We start from the raw sequence: 13,916 nt of genomic DNA on the forward strand, positions 1-13,916 counted from the left end.
GATTCCCAAAGTGGGATCCAAACCAGGCTCTCAGGGATGAATGTAAACAAACCAATATTTTCCTGGATAGTGTTTACCCTCCAGGACAAACACTTGGTGATACTGACTATCTGGCAAAGACTGTGAAATTTGGAGCCAGAGGCTTGTCAAGCATTCTTCTTCCAAGTGGCAAAATACACCATAATCTTATCAGAGCAGGTTTGAGAACTTGGGCTTTTCAAAAACTATGAATTTTTGCCTTTCTTGTTGCTGAGAGCCCACAGACACTGGGAATCAGCTCAAATTGCATCTTCACCTTGAAACCATGTTCACAAACAAGATTGGGCATTTTCACATCACCTACTTTGCCACACAGGCCAAGTGCTGGAAGATGCTGTCCTCGACAGTACTTCACTTCAGCAAAGCACAGCCAGCTTTGCTTTTAGTGGTTCCACTGAAATTTGAGTTTCAAAGGCTGCAGTCAGAGGGTCTCCAGGAGATGCATGGGGCCTTCCCACCCCATGGCTGACAACCCTACCCCTGACTCAATTCCAGGCTGCACATGGCAGGCCTCTGAGGCGATGGTTCATTTCCAGAGACAGCTTCAAAAAGCTAAAATGACCCAGGAGCACTGAAGCACCATTATGAGAGGCTGGCAAGGAAAAAGAAAAGTCTGGTATTCTCCTTATTCTAAGGTGGAAACCCTTTCTCAGTTTACTGATTTATATCTATAACAGTTGACAGTCATTTCACAGAATCACAGAATCACAGAATCCTAGGGGTTGGAAGGGACCTCGAAAGATCATCTAGTCCAACCCCCCCTGCCAGAGCAGGGCCACCTAGAGTACATCACATAGGAACGTGTCCAGACGGGTTTTGAATGTCTCCAGTGAAGGAGACTCCACAACCTCCCTGGGCAGCCTGTTCCAGGGCTCTGTCACCCTTACAGTAAAAAAATTTTTTCGAATATTCAACTTGAACCTCCTATGCTCCAATTTACACCCATTACCCCTTGTCCTATCACTGGTGACCACTGAGAAAAGCCTAACTCCATCTCCCTGACACTCACCCTTTACATATTTGAAAACATACCGAGACACACAAATCAAAAGAAATCCTAAGTGTACAACCTGGGACTGAAACAAGGCAGGACCATGCAGCCTCAGCATGCAGGAAAAAATTCCTGTTTAACCTATCATGGGTAAAGCAGAGAGGGCTTTACCACAGACCACTGGCAATGTAATGAACAAGGAAGACATCCTCCTGGATTAGAAAACCAGAATGTTCTCTTCTTAATACAGGAAACACAGGCTACTCAGCTGCAGGATAATTAGTACTAAACAATCCTTGAAACTTGTTATTTTTGCAATCTCACTCTGCCAGCATCCAGAATACTCTTCAGTTTTATGGCTTCCATGTGTATAACTGAGTATTAAAATACCATGCTGAAATGATCAGTGGCTGCTGATGTACCTAAGAGTTCACCATGAACAGCTACCCTGTTTCCAAGCTCACAAGATGCAAAGGCAGCATGCAAAGCAGGTGCATATTTATTTCCTAACATCTAGATGTGCTTTCAGCTGTTGTATTTCAGTGTAACTCTATTAAAATCAATTACTTGATTTTGGTTTATGATTGTGTTCTTTCTGGCTCCAAAATTCTACAATAAGATTATTTTTCAGTAAACATAATTCAGGAATGCTAATTATATGTGCTGTAACTCCAAAGTGGGAGTACGGACAAAACAGAAGCAACTGGATTTTAGGCTATAAACTTAGGACTCTCAGTTCCACTAAGATGATGATTCTTCCACAGCTGTCAAAACAAACAGAGATTCAGGTATGCTAACTGCTCAACAGCTGGTTACTTTATATTTGCATGAATACACAACTGATGGAGTAAGTAACTCCAAGGGAAGACAGAAGCATCATAAAAAAGTTGAGTTGTGATGTCATTTCATCATGAACTGAGATGTCTGTGTATTTCATTTGTAAAAGCTGTACATCTTCAGACACATGATGAATGCAAATCATAATTTAACATGTCTGCAACAATGCTGCCTTAGAAAAAATTCTGACTGCTGAGAATTTCAGCAGTAGCAGAAAAAAAAAAAAAAACCTGTACAAAACTGTGAGTAATATTACAGGTTTTTTGCCACTAGAAATCTTTATATTTAGCAGAGGATTATTTTTTTTAAGCCAATAAGATTTTATGTAATGATTCTAGATACTCCAGCCTAAATTTGATGAAATTTCTTTAAACATCCAATTTAATTTAAACAGTAACTTATTGCTTAAAAATCCCATGACATTTTCTGCATGTTCAATTGTTTAACACAATTGAACTGAGGACTAACAAGAAGTTCTCCACTGCTACATTTAATATAATGGAGATTCATGCAACTAAAGAAGACATTTACTCTGAAAGGGTTTATGGGCTCCAGGGATATCCTAGAACATTTTTATACTGAAACAGCATCTGTTCCTTACCTGGAAGGAGTTCATGCATCGAAGTGAAGGTGGCAGAGAGCTGGTACTCAAACCTAATATCAGAAGTAATTCCAAACATGTTTCTGATGGAAAATTTAAAGGATGAACCCCAGTATCATTTTCCCATGCATCAGCGAGGCTATAAAGTTAAACAAACAAAGAAACTTTTAAATTCTCTTAAGACATATCTAAACCCCAAGTTTCAAATAAATATTAGAATTCATAGCATTGTAACAGAAGATTATCTTCACATTTTTCCTCTACAAGGCACAGATAAGTGTTTTACCAGAAATAAAAATACAAAGTGCATTGAAAGTGCCTTCCCCACACCACCAATCTTACAAAAAGATATATAATGTGAAAGGAAAACCAAGCATACATTACAGCAATTTGTTCATGCTTCTGATTCAAAGTTTGATTATTTCTGAATCAAACTTCATCTGCCACTGGCAACTTCCTATCATACAGCGTTTTTTCACATACAGTATTCTACATAAACCATAATGTTCCCACTGTTTATTTTGTTGCTAGAAAGAAAAAAATGTCTTTTTACTTCTAAAAAGATAGGAATGCAGATGTGATCTCTGAAAATGATGTTTATGATGCTCTCACTGAAACACTACTAACAGTCTATACCAAGCAAAAACTCAGTCCCAGTTCATTTTATATAGCTTTCTGCTTTAAGATGTACTAAAAGAATTAAAGATTTCTAGAACTAGTCATAAAAACAACATTCTGAAAACACATTTCAAGAAACAGTTCCCACTACTGCTGGAAACATTATTAGTTCAACATGATTAACCCAAAATACAGGAACCTTCCATTTCCTATTGTTCAGGCTTATGATGAACAAACTGTCAGGCTGATCAGTGATCGGGTTAGTTTAATAATTTATCTGAGCAGCTAGTATTAGATACTCCAAAGCAAGATGGACACCAATAATTCTCAGTAGATCTGAAAACCTCATTTTGGAAGACAATATTTGTTAGCCTTCCATGTCCAAGACTTTACCATTTCAATAAATAATTTTAGCATCCACTTCCACTTTTAAATTTATCCAGCTGTTCTGGAAATATCTGCTCTCTTCTCCTGCTCCTTCACACCTTCACTCAGTAGTGAATTCTTACTTCTAAGCTTCCTTTGAGAAATAGCAGGCAGAGCCAAGCCTGTTCTTTTGTGAGTAAAGGCAAAAGCCAGCAGAATTTCCAGACAGTACAAAACACCTTGCCTTGATGGCTGAAAGAAATATGGGGAAGTAAAACATAAGCTGGAGAAAAGTGAGGTTAACAAGAGAAATAATGCTATTTTATGCTCTTCCTTCTGCAAACATTCAACTTTTCTGCGTTGCAAAGAAGTCTTCCCAGGATGATTAAAAAAAAAATCATCCTTCAGCATCAACTAAAATTCATAAACCCCACACAGATTTCCTAAGTCATCGCAGGGCTCATCTACTTTGGACTGCATCTACTTTGGACTGACTTTATGACAGGTAAATCTCACCACTATGAGCTGACCTTGACATTGTTTGAAGAAGACATGAGTCAGCTTTAGAAACCAGGCTTTAAAACAATAGGATGTAGTAAAACATATTCAGTAAGCCAGTTCAAAATAGGAGCATGCTCTGAGTTGAGAAAAGGATATGTCAGAGTGAATTTTTTCATTTTTCACTAACTCACCTCTGTAAATCAACATCATCCAGTTCTGTGTGCCAGCAATCTCACCAACAGGAAAACCCAAATCATTCTAAGCATCCTGTCATTCCACCCTTTCCATTTTCTCCCTCTTCTTTATCCCCCACTTTCCCAAAACTTTTAAATCTCTTGATCTATTGCAATCAAATTTTCTTAATAGTGAGATCAAATATATTAGGTTTGAGGAAGTTTCATGTTTTCCTAATAAAAATGAGTAGTGAGGAGAAATCCACATTAGTTACCCCAGAGAAATGCTGCTGATGGAGCTCAGCAACATATAGGTGGATACTCAAGTGGTCTTTATCTGAGACAGTATCAGCTTAACTTAGAAATTTCTATGTAGAAAAATACCAGCTTCTATTAGCAAAGTGATAATATCCTTCATAGCCTCCCAAACTCCCTAAAAACTGAGCCAGATTGAGAGACTTTGTGCTTTTAGTTAAGAACACACAATTTTGTAGGTTGAGGATAACTGGGAAAGAAAAACTCATATGTTTCTGGGCAGGAAGAAGGGTTGGTGATAATTTAACTGATCTCCAGTAAGAGCAAGAGTCAGAGATCTTCCCTGTGTTAACCAAAATTGTGATGCAGCCTCTGCAGATTAAAGTGACACTTCAAAATCACCCTTTCTGTTTCATCTACAAGATATAAATGAAAAGGCAATAAACAGACTTAAGATTAAAAGACACAGTTAAAACCTTCATATAACTTCATTTTGAGAAAGACAGAACCACATGTGATGAACATTAATCAAACTGTTCAATATATTTCAGAACTGAACTGAAGTAGTCCAGAAAGGGAACAGAGTAAAATTCTCCTCAAGGGGAAGAAACTTGGTTACTGTGTTAGATGCTGACAGAAAATAACTATGAGCTGTCCTAAACTGACAGAACAGAGCATTCAAAACAAGAAATAAAGATGAAAGGCTGAGACTATCTTCCCTTTTGTCCTTTTCAATGCTTTCTCTACGGAAAGGGTTGTTTGAAGGAGAAATTTAGAGTACAATATGTGTAACCAGTCAAAGAAAAATAGCTAGGAAAGTAAAATTCCTACAGTAGTAATATGTGAAAGATATTTTTAAAAAATAAAATCATATTTTCAAAGCTGTTTAGCTGATAGTAGTGATAAATCCGGGGAAATTTTGATTTCTAAAAAGAAAATATTGAAGAATCAACAACTGCTATCTGAAATTTAACCAATCAATTCTGAAAGCAGACATGAGCAAAAACTGAAAACAACTGCTCACATAAGGCTAAAGATGAGACAATTACTTCTCCAGAGGGAATAATTGATCACAGTGTTTTCGATTAGTACACCTGATTCCCCATGCATTGGAGAACACTATTTCTCCACTGCTTATTATGTAATGAATCCCAATTAATTGCTAAAATGCCTACACAGGTCAGAGTAGCATTTTAAAATTATGTCCTTAAAAGTAAGTTTTAAGATACTAAAATAATGAAATACATTTATTTAATAATTCCTTGATCTAAGTACTAGCAAACAAATACAGTCACCCATCAAGTCATGGAACTCACCCACAATGGCCTCAGTCTACACAAAACTATTCACAGCTATTCACAGCATGTCAATGAAGCAAGAGAAATCTCTCTTTTTCAAAACCATGAAAAGAATAAAAAAGATTCTCAGAAGATTTTGAAAAACTGGACCAGACTTCTTATTACACTGCATTTCTTTCAAAAGAAGCCTCTTCTATCAGTGCCAAGGCGATTCATCAACTTCCACTGTGCATCACATTCATTGCAAAACGCAACTGTCTCAGCAATAAAAATTAGTCAACTTTTAAGGAGGAACAGGTAAGCCTTTTTTTTTTTTATTCCTTCATCACCACCTCTGTTTTGCCAGGCTGCTTTTATAAATATTTTAACATAGGAGAGTCTAGAAAGATCGAAACTGGAAAATGAAACAGCTCTTACTCAGAACACTGCTCAGTGTTGCTACCAAGGCAATGGATTAAATTGACTCAAATAATTACAACCTAGATAAATGCGATCTCCATTTTAGGACTCCAAATGTTGTGAAACCCTTGAAGAAGGTTACTATATTAGCTATGGTTTTAGTGTTTTGATGAACCAAGGCCATGCTGAAGAATCTAATATAAAACCTGACAGAAGCTCAGCCCTGACTCTGGGGGTTCACTGGATGTTGTTAAAGCTGCCCTCTCCATGAGCTATGGCTTTGATATAAGTGGCAGATGACTTTAGGGAACCAAAGGACAAACCAGCTAAATTAAATAACTATTTGTAAAAAAGATTTACTCTAAAAACAATTCTAAATTATGGTTGATGATGTGTGTCTATATACTTAATATACCTGGAGGCTAAGCTATTTATATTTTTAATTATCCTTGCAGTGATCTAAAAATTACATAAAAATCAATGCATGTTCATTAGCTACTACACTCTTGCCAAAATTTAAATAATATGGAACACTAAGAAGTGCAGTGCTTCCACAGCATACAGCAAATTCCTTTGGAAAAAAAATTCTTTTTATAGAGTCACTTTTTCCCTCCTTGAACAAATATCTGCAGTCTTCTCCCAATGTCGTTCATTATTCCTCCTCAACCACTGGGAGTGTGTTTTTGGAGCAAATCTTCCCTAGTACCTCTTCTAGTCACATGGTGTCCCAAACCAACAGGTATTATACCTCTGATATGAGGAAACAAAGGGAAGAACAAAAATTTAAGCCACTGGTGTCCTTGCAAGGAAATGAGCAGGGGAAGAGGAACTTATAAAGGGAAGTAAGAAGATTGAGAGCAGTGATCCAGAGACCCAGGAGGAGGTATCCTTTTAGATTTACTGCAATGGACTATAGTGGACAACAAGACAATGTCCAGCTCTTTTTTTTTTTTCAGTGCATCACTAGAGAGGCAGGATAAAGGTTTAATTAACTGAGCTTCTATGCTTTAAAGTAATTTTAAACACTCTCCTGTAAAACACTGTTGTAAGGAAGTTCCTGATATATGATCTTTATAATGGTGTTACATGATAAAAATAGTATATAGTACATATGTTTTTAATATAGTATCACAGAATCATCCGGGTTGGAAAGGACCTCAGAGATCATCAAGACCAACCCTTAACCCACTACCACTGTGGTTACCAGACCATGGCACTGAGTGCCACATCAGTCTCTTCTTAAAAACCTCCAATGACAGAGAATCCACCACCGCCCTGGGCAGACCATTTCAGTACCTGATCACACTCTCTATAAAGAATTTTTTCCTAATATCTAATCTAAACCTCCCCTGACAGAGCTTAAATCCATGCCCTCTTGTCTTACTGGGAGCTACTTGGGAAAAGAGACCAACCCCCCCCTGGCTACACCCTCCTTTCAGGGAGCTGTAGAGAGTGATGAGGTCTCCTCTGAGCCTTCTCTTCTCCAGACTGAACATCCCCAGCTCCCTCAGCCTCTCCTCATAGGACTTGTGCTGGATCCCTTCACCATAGTTATATCTAATTACATATAAATTATTCATATTACTATTATACAAGTATGCTTATTTCTATAAATTAATATAAATAGATATAAGAGTTCTACACACAAACACATGGCCATTATTAACAGTCTTCTGTCTTTTTTCTGAGTTTACATATTTTGAATGGCAAAACCATATGCATCTGGAGTCTGGTCAAAAAGAACTCACCTGGAAATCCACTAAAAAAAAAATTATATTTTAAATTATTTTGCTACTCCTGGACATGCTTTGATTATTTTAAACTAAGTCAGAGAGAGAAGTAAAAGCTGCCTTTCTCAAACTGTGAAGTACAGGCCAAGTTCTTATTTTCTGTTTCACACTAACCAGCACTTTTATTAGACTTGATTGCCATAGGACAACTTAAATGTAACTACATAGGTTTTGGTACAGCTATTAAAAAATGCTATCAGAGCAAATGAAGCCTGTACATAGCCCAAAGAATAAATTCTTTTTTTTCTCAAAGTGGTAAAGTGCAAAAACAAAAATCCAAACAACTGAGCTAGTATATTGTGCCAAGACAGAGAAGGTTGTTTACAAGTAGATTGTTCCTCTGGAGCACAGAAAGCTATCTCAACATAAGGCAACTTTTTGCACGGATTTTACTCCTGTCCAGGAGTAACTCTGCCTTGGAGCATGTAATTTCTATGTAATGCTCCACATGCTTCTCCAGACTAAAGATTTTTGGGTGTTCACCAGCCACTTTTCTACATTGCCTTCCCTCCTCCAGGTGTCTGCTATGCAATTTCGAAAGCATTAATCTTAGGTTGCAAACCTATTTTAATTCCACTGTAGAGCGGCACCACCTGTATATTCTCTGCAAAAGACAAAACAGAATTTCAGCTGCAAGAATCATTGAAATAAAGCTTAAACATCACAAAGAAGGATCATCAGGTGTTAATCTATTTTTCAAACTTTAAGTTGAACTTTCAATATATTGAAAATAAGTGTATGAAAAGCTAAACAACCAATGTCTAAGGCAGACATGTTTAATGGGACACCTAGATGTGTGGGACCACAAACACATGCAATAAATATACTGAGCTTAAATTCATGACAGTATTTAAACCATGCACAGATGGTCAGTGAGTATAACTAACACATTATCATCTTTAATTAGTTTCAGCACCAGGTAAGCAAAAATAGGCTGATCATTGAATGAAGAGGAAAGGGAATTTTAATTTTGTAGGAACTGACCTTGGATATAAAATCCCAAGCCTGCCAGGTACTTCCCAGGATATGTCCTACCAGCAAAACCACAGTGCAGGAAGATGCAGCAGCTATACCCACAGAGCCAACTTATAATAGTAACTACCTATGAGGAAATTCTTTCCCCATTCATCTGCAAGATCGAGAGTTTGCGGCAAATTGTGACTGCAGCAAATTTCCATCAGTTACACTGAAGTTCTGCTTTAAAACATCTGACTGACAAATACAAGCTCCTGGGGGAAACAGCTCCTGCTGGGCTTGTGTTGCTCAAACATATGTAGACATAGTAGGAAGACATTCTGTCTGGCAGACAGAATTCAACAGTTTCGTAATGTATTTCCTTGAAACTACTTTTTTTAAAAATACCTACATCGTTTTTGCTTAGCTGGGTACAAAAGCAGAACTCAGAAATTAATTTAGAAGTTCTAAAAAACCAAGAAAAGCACAGGAGCTCAGCTCTTGCTGGGCATTGCCTGAAGTCTGCTATTACTGCTCTTGAACATCCACACTATGCAGAACTGATGGTGCAGTTCCAAAGTACAATGTGATTGCAGACTTCTCAGCAGCAAAGCAACACGTTCCTACTAAAAGGAGAAGCAAATTACTCTCGTAAAAACTGCATGGCCAACGCTTTAGAATGTGCTGCTTCACTTTAATGGTTGTGTTAAGGCTTTAAGCTGCAGGTTTTTAATGTCTTACTGCATCCCAGGTGGAAAAAATTCAAATAGTTTCTCTGAAAACAATAAAGATCAGATCGCTGTAGCCAGATCACTGCTGATAATCCACCGCAGTGGAAGATGGCACCACTGATGGCCATCACCAACTAGACTAGCAACACTTCTATGACTCTAGGCTGCACTTTTCTTGGATCTGCCTACAGCTCAGAATTAAGGGATAGCTTTGCCTATCCCTTAAAATACTTCTCTTCACCATTAGCAACTCCTGATTCCTTCCTGGATACATCTTACTCTAAATTCGAACAGATGGCTCATAACTTCCCTAATGTATGGCAATAACTGTAGACTACTGTGCTTAGGATGGCTGCAGAGCACACAGAGCAGCATGCTATTTACCTATTGCTAAAAGCCTGACTCATGCCATTTTACTTCCAGGGAATATCAAATGTGAGCAGCAGCATTGACCTAAAAAGCCTCCCTTCCCAGTGTGTATCAACCCAGTACTTAGATTCTGAAGTCACATTTTAATTTCTCTTTCTATTTTTTTCTTTCCAACTTTCCAGCACTTTAGGTATGTAGAAAAAGAAAAACAAAGGACACTACTCTGGAAAATGGGAGTAAGCCTCCTCTCCTAAATTTCATTTCCTGAAGGGTAGAAATGCACAATAGGGCTGTAATAAAACAAAGTACTATCTAAAAGCTCCTTCAGGGCAACTTCTGATATTAATAAGATCGCCCTGGAATAAATGCAAACAATTCCATATAGCTCACCCAAGAAAGCTTCATATAATTCTATGGAAGCATTTCCACCTGTTCATGGGACTAGTGACATCTGGTGGAGTGGATGCCTTCCTCATCAGACTCCTAACTGCTGGTTTCAACCTATAGTTTTTTCTCATCGGGGGTGTTAACAAGGATGCTCTCATCTAGAAAGCTGCTTGTTTTACAAATATTGTGGGGAAAGTATCATTCAGGCCATTTATCTCCAAAATCTTTCAATGAGTTAAAAAACTGGGAGCAGAAGAAGGAAGGTGGATGGGGGTAACTGCCAAGGCAAACTAAGTATGATCACACAGATTGTGATCAGAAATAAAACATTTTTACCTGCATAAGCCAGCCTCAAGAATTTAGAGTTTTATCAAAGGATAATTCTGGTGGTTACCTCTGTTGACCCTCAGGGAGTCTTCTCCTACTTGTGTGCACACTACTCAGCATCTCCTGTATGCAGCTCACCTTCCCTCCCAGAGCCTGAGGCAACCTCCAGGCACCAGGACACTAGTCAGAAGTCCCAGCAAAACCATGAAATGTCTGCTCTCTCCTGGGCTACACTGCCACCAAACTCTCAATGAGGAACGATTTTACAGGCTCCTTCCTCTCTCCTCATCCTCCCACAGTTTGGGAACTCCACTTAAAATTGAGGAGGAAAATTTGGGAGGAAGACGTATTACTGATATTAGCATGTCTTGATTTTTGAATGCCCAGATGCTATCAATAGAACTACTCTCCTGAGGTGACTTTACAGCTCTTCATGAAACTACAAAATTAATTTAAAAGTCATCATGTTATATTGCAGAACATAAAGCACATAGTGCCAAGTATTCTTTCACAAACCCAAGAGCCCTTTACATCAACAGAAAGATTCCCTACATATAAATAGTATGTTTGTTATCTAGGAATTACTTTACTCCATCTAAACATGAAAGGTTGATAAACAGGTAATCAAAAAGGCTAAATACATCATCCAGAGCAGTGTCAAATCAGATCAAATGCAAAGTTTTTTTAACTAGTTCAGTACAAATGGTTCCAAAAACAGCCCGCCCAGACTTGTTAAGGGGCAGATGCTCAAGAAAGAAAAGACTCATCTCATTTCAAATGGCATTTAGTTCACTTCCATTCACCTACTCAAGTCTCAGATGAGCAAATTATTCAAAGAGCAAATGCATAAGAAAAGCTTGAATGAGAAGCCAGTAAAGATAGCTTTCAAAGAGCAGAACTTCTTATAATGAAGAAAGGGGCAGCGAACTAATCTGCATCTGTCTAGCAAGGAATTTTATCTGTATCTATTTTAAAAGAAACCAGTATAAAATGTCCAAGATTTAAAGACAACCATACTTACCATTTTCAACCTCTTATAATAATTCTAAGAATCACAAATGCAAGTTCAAGAATTAAGTTTTTTCAACTGTGATTGACTTATTTTCCCATTTCGTATTTGAATTCCTCCTAAGCTCAACCGATACATTACTGAAGTCAGTCCAAAAATACTGGGTTCACTTGCCCAAAAACCATACCAGATAACTTCCAAATTCGGTAAATCTGATTAAGATATCTACAGATTAGCAGCAACTGTGTCATGTGTGCCCAGTTTCAATACCCATTATTGACAAAACTTCAAATCTGCCAGATGCTGCAGAAGAAAATCCCACAATTCAAGAGATAAGTTTGGGGCTTCATCAGATTTAAAGGTTATTTTTTGCCAATTCGATCCCCACAAAATCAGAATTTTGTATCCAGACTAAATAATTAGGCAATTTGAACACAATGGCTTTCCACGAAAATGTTCCCATTGCTTACTGAAATAAAACCTAATTATTATCTGGGACACAGGAGAGATCACATACTCCCATTTCACCTACACAGTGTAAAAATTCATGCACATGCTGCTTAAAGGTCAGCACCTCCAGCTTAATCGATAACCTAGAATCCATATGCATCTTCATCCTTCCATACAAAATTAAGTGTCACTGCCTGTAAAAATGGTAATATCAGCCCTAGTTGCATTCAAGCTTCTATTTTTCCTTCGAGGCTTTTTTGAGAAAAACACTGAAAATAAAAATGGGAGAAATTTACCCAAAGGAAGACTGAATGAAATGGTGTAGATATTTATCAATGTATAACTCTCACAGCAATAGGAATGGCTAATTTCTTGAGAGAGACAAAGAATGTGTTTAATTATCTTGGACACAAAGACTGCTGAGATTTATAAAAGAAGTGAAAATGTCAAAAGCAACTGTTGCTCTGAAAATGTGTAAACTTAAAACTTCCTATCAGCCACACCATGGCTTCCTGTAAATTTTTTTTCTTCATAAAAATATTAGGTTCCATTTTTATAATTTAATTAAATGGTCTAATTTTACATCAAGTTTTTCATTACCAGGCCCTTAGAAACACATTAAGCTTCTAATTACTGAAAGAAAACAAGAGGGAGTTGAACATAAAGTATCTCATGAAATCCATTCCACTTAATTCTCCTTCTAGAGCTTCCTAGGAGAGGGCAGTTGGGACCTAAACTGAGATCCCAACAGAAGTATATATGAGTAAAATTATTTCACATACAAAGATAGAAATCTCTTTTTGGGTGCTGAAGAATGAGCTTAAGAAAACCAGATTAATTGTACAGGAGAATTAATCCTCCTGCTAGGGAGGCAGATTTTTTTCATCTGTTTTTTTCTTCGGTGTTGCAAGTAGTTTCTTTCTATCATAAAAGTTTTCCACTGTTGGTTCCTAGTATAGTGAAATGGCCTTAAAATTCAAGAGGTTCTGTCACTCCATTTTTCTTTTTACCGTAGTGATTAACAGTAATTTTGAGTTTGCAGTAAAGGAATAGAGAAGGAAGATCCTCCATATTTTTCTCCATTATTTCAGTTCTATGTTCATCAAATTCTCCTCATTTTTAAAGTGCGTTGAACTCTCTGAAGAGCAGCTTTGCTCTGCATGGATAAACATAGAGAAGTTTTTGCCTTTAATAAGGGTTTAGATACACAATCCCAAATCCCAGTGGCCCTTGTTAAAGCAATATTATACATTTTTTACACTTCCTTAGGAGTTTGGGAAAAAAAAATTGTCTACCTATCAGTCTGAGCTCATCCTGAATAACGTGGCCATAGCAAAGGGGCAGTTAAAATTCATGTGTCCAGCCATTAGAAATGGATTTATAGATGCAATTATGATAAATAAGCACAAGTTTATTAAGTAATGATTTATTTGGAAAAAAATTTGTTAGTAACAGATGAAAATAGAAGACATGTAGAACCAATACTTATATGTAAAGTTGGAGTGACTTGTTGGTTCTGTGTGCTGTGAGCACACTGGGAAGTATTTGGATCACTCCATTTTAGGTACTCAGTGACCCAATTGATGTGCAAGGATGAGACATCTGAGGAAGATACTGGTCCCATGTGCTGACCCTGACTGGACATCTAAACTGCACATCACTCATTTCCTAAACTGCCACGGTTCACAGTGCAGTGGCTTTCAGCAATCCAAAATTGGTAGCAATTTATCTTCAGCTGTATGAATATAAACTGCAGCACTCGAGGACATGACTGTCAAGTGGCTCAGCTGTCAGTGCTGCAAAGCCATGCAAGCAGTTGGT

The 13,916-nt window shown here is 37.5% G+C and overlaps 1 protein-coding gene across 1 annotated transcript in view; it reads right to left on the reverse strand.

Moving 5' to 3' along the window:
- Positions 1–513: 513 nt before the first annotated feature.
- UBE3D (ubiquitin protein ligase E3D) overlaps positions 514–13,916 on the reverse strand; it is a 52,730-nt gene continuing 39,327 nt past the window's right edge. Inside the window, 2 exon segments of the mRNA XM_030447562.1 lie at positions 514–591; positions 2,469–2,607. Coding sequence (XP_030303422.1) covers positions 514–591; positions 2,469–2,607 — 217 coding nt within the window.

The sequence above is a fragment of the Calypte anna genome, chromosome 3, assembly GCF_003957555.1.
Source record: "Calypte anna isolate BGI_N300 chromosome 3, bCalAnn1_v1.p, whole genome shotgun sequence".
Classification (NCBI taxonomy): Eukaryota; Metazoa; Chordata; class Aves; order Apodiformes; family Trochilidae; genus Calypte; species Calypte anna.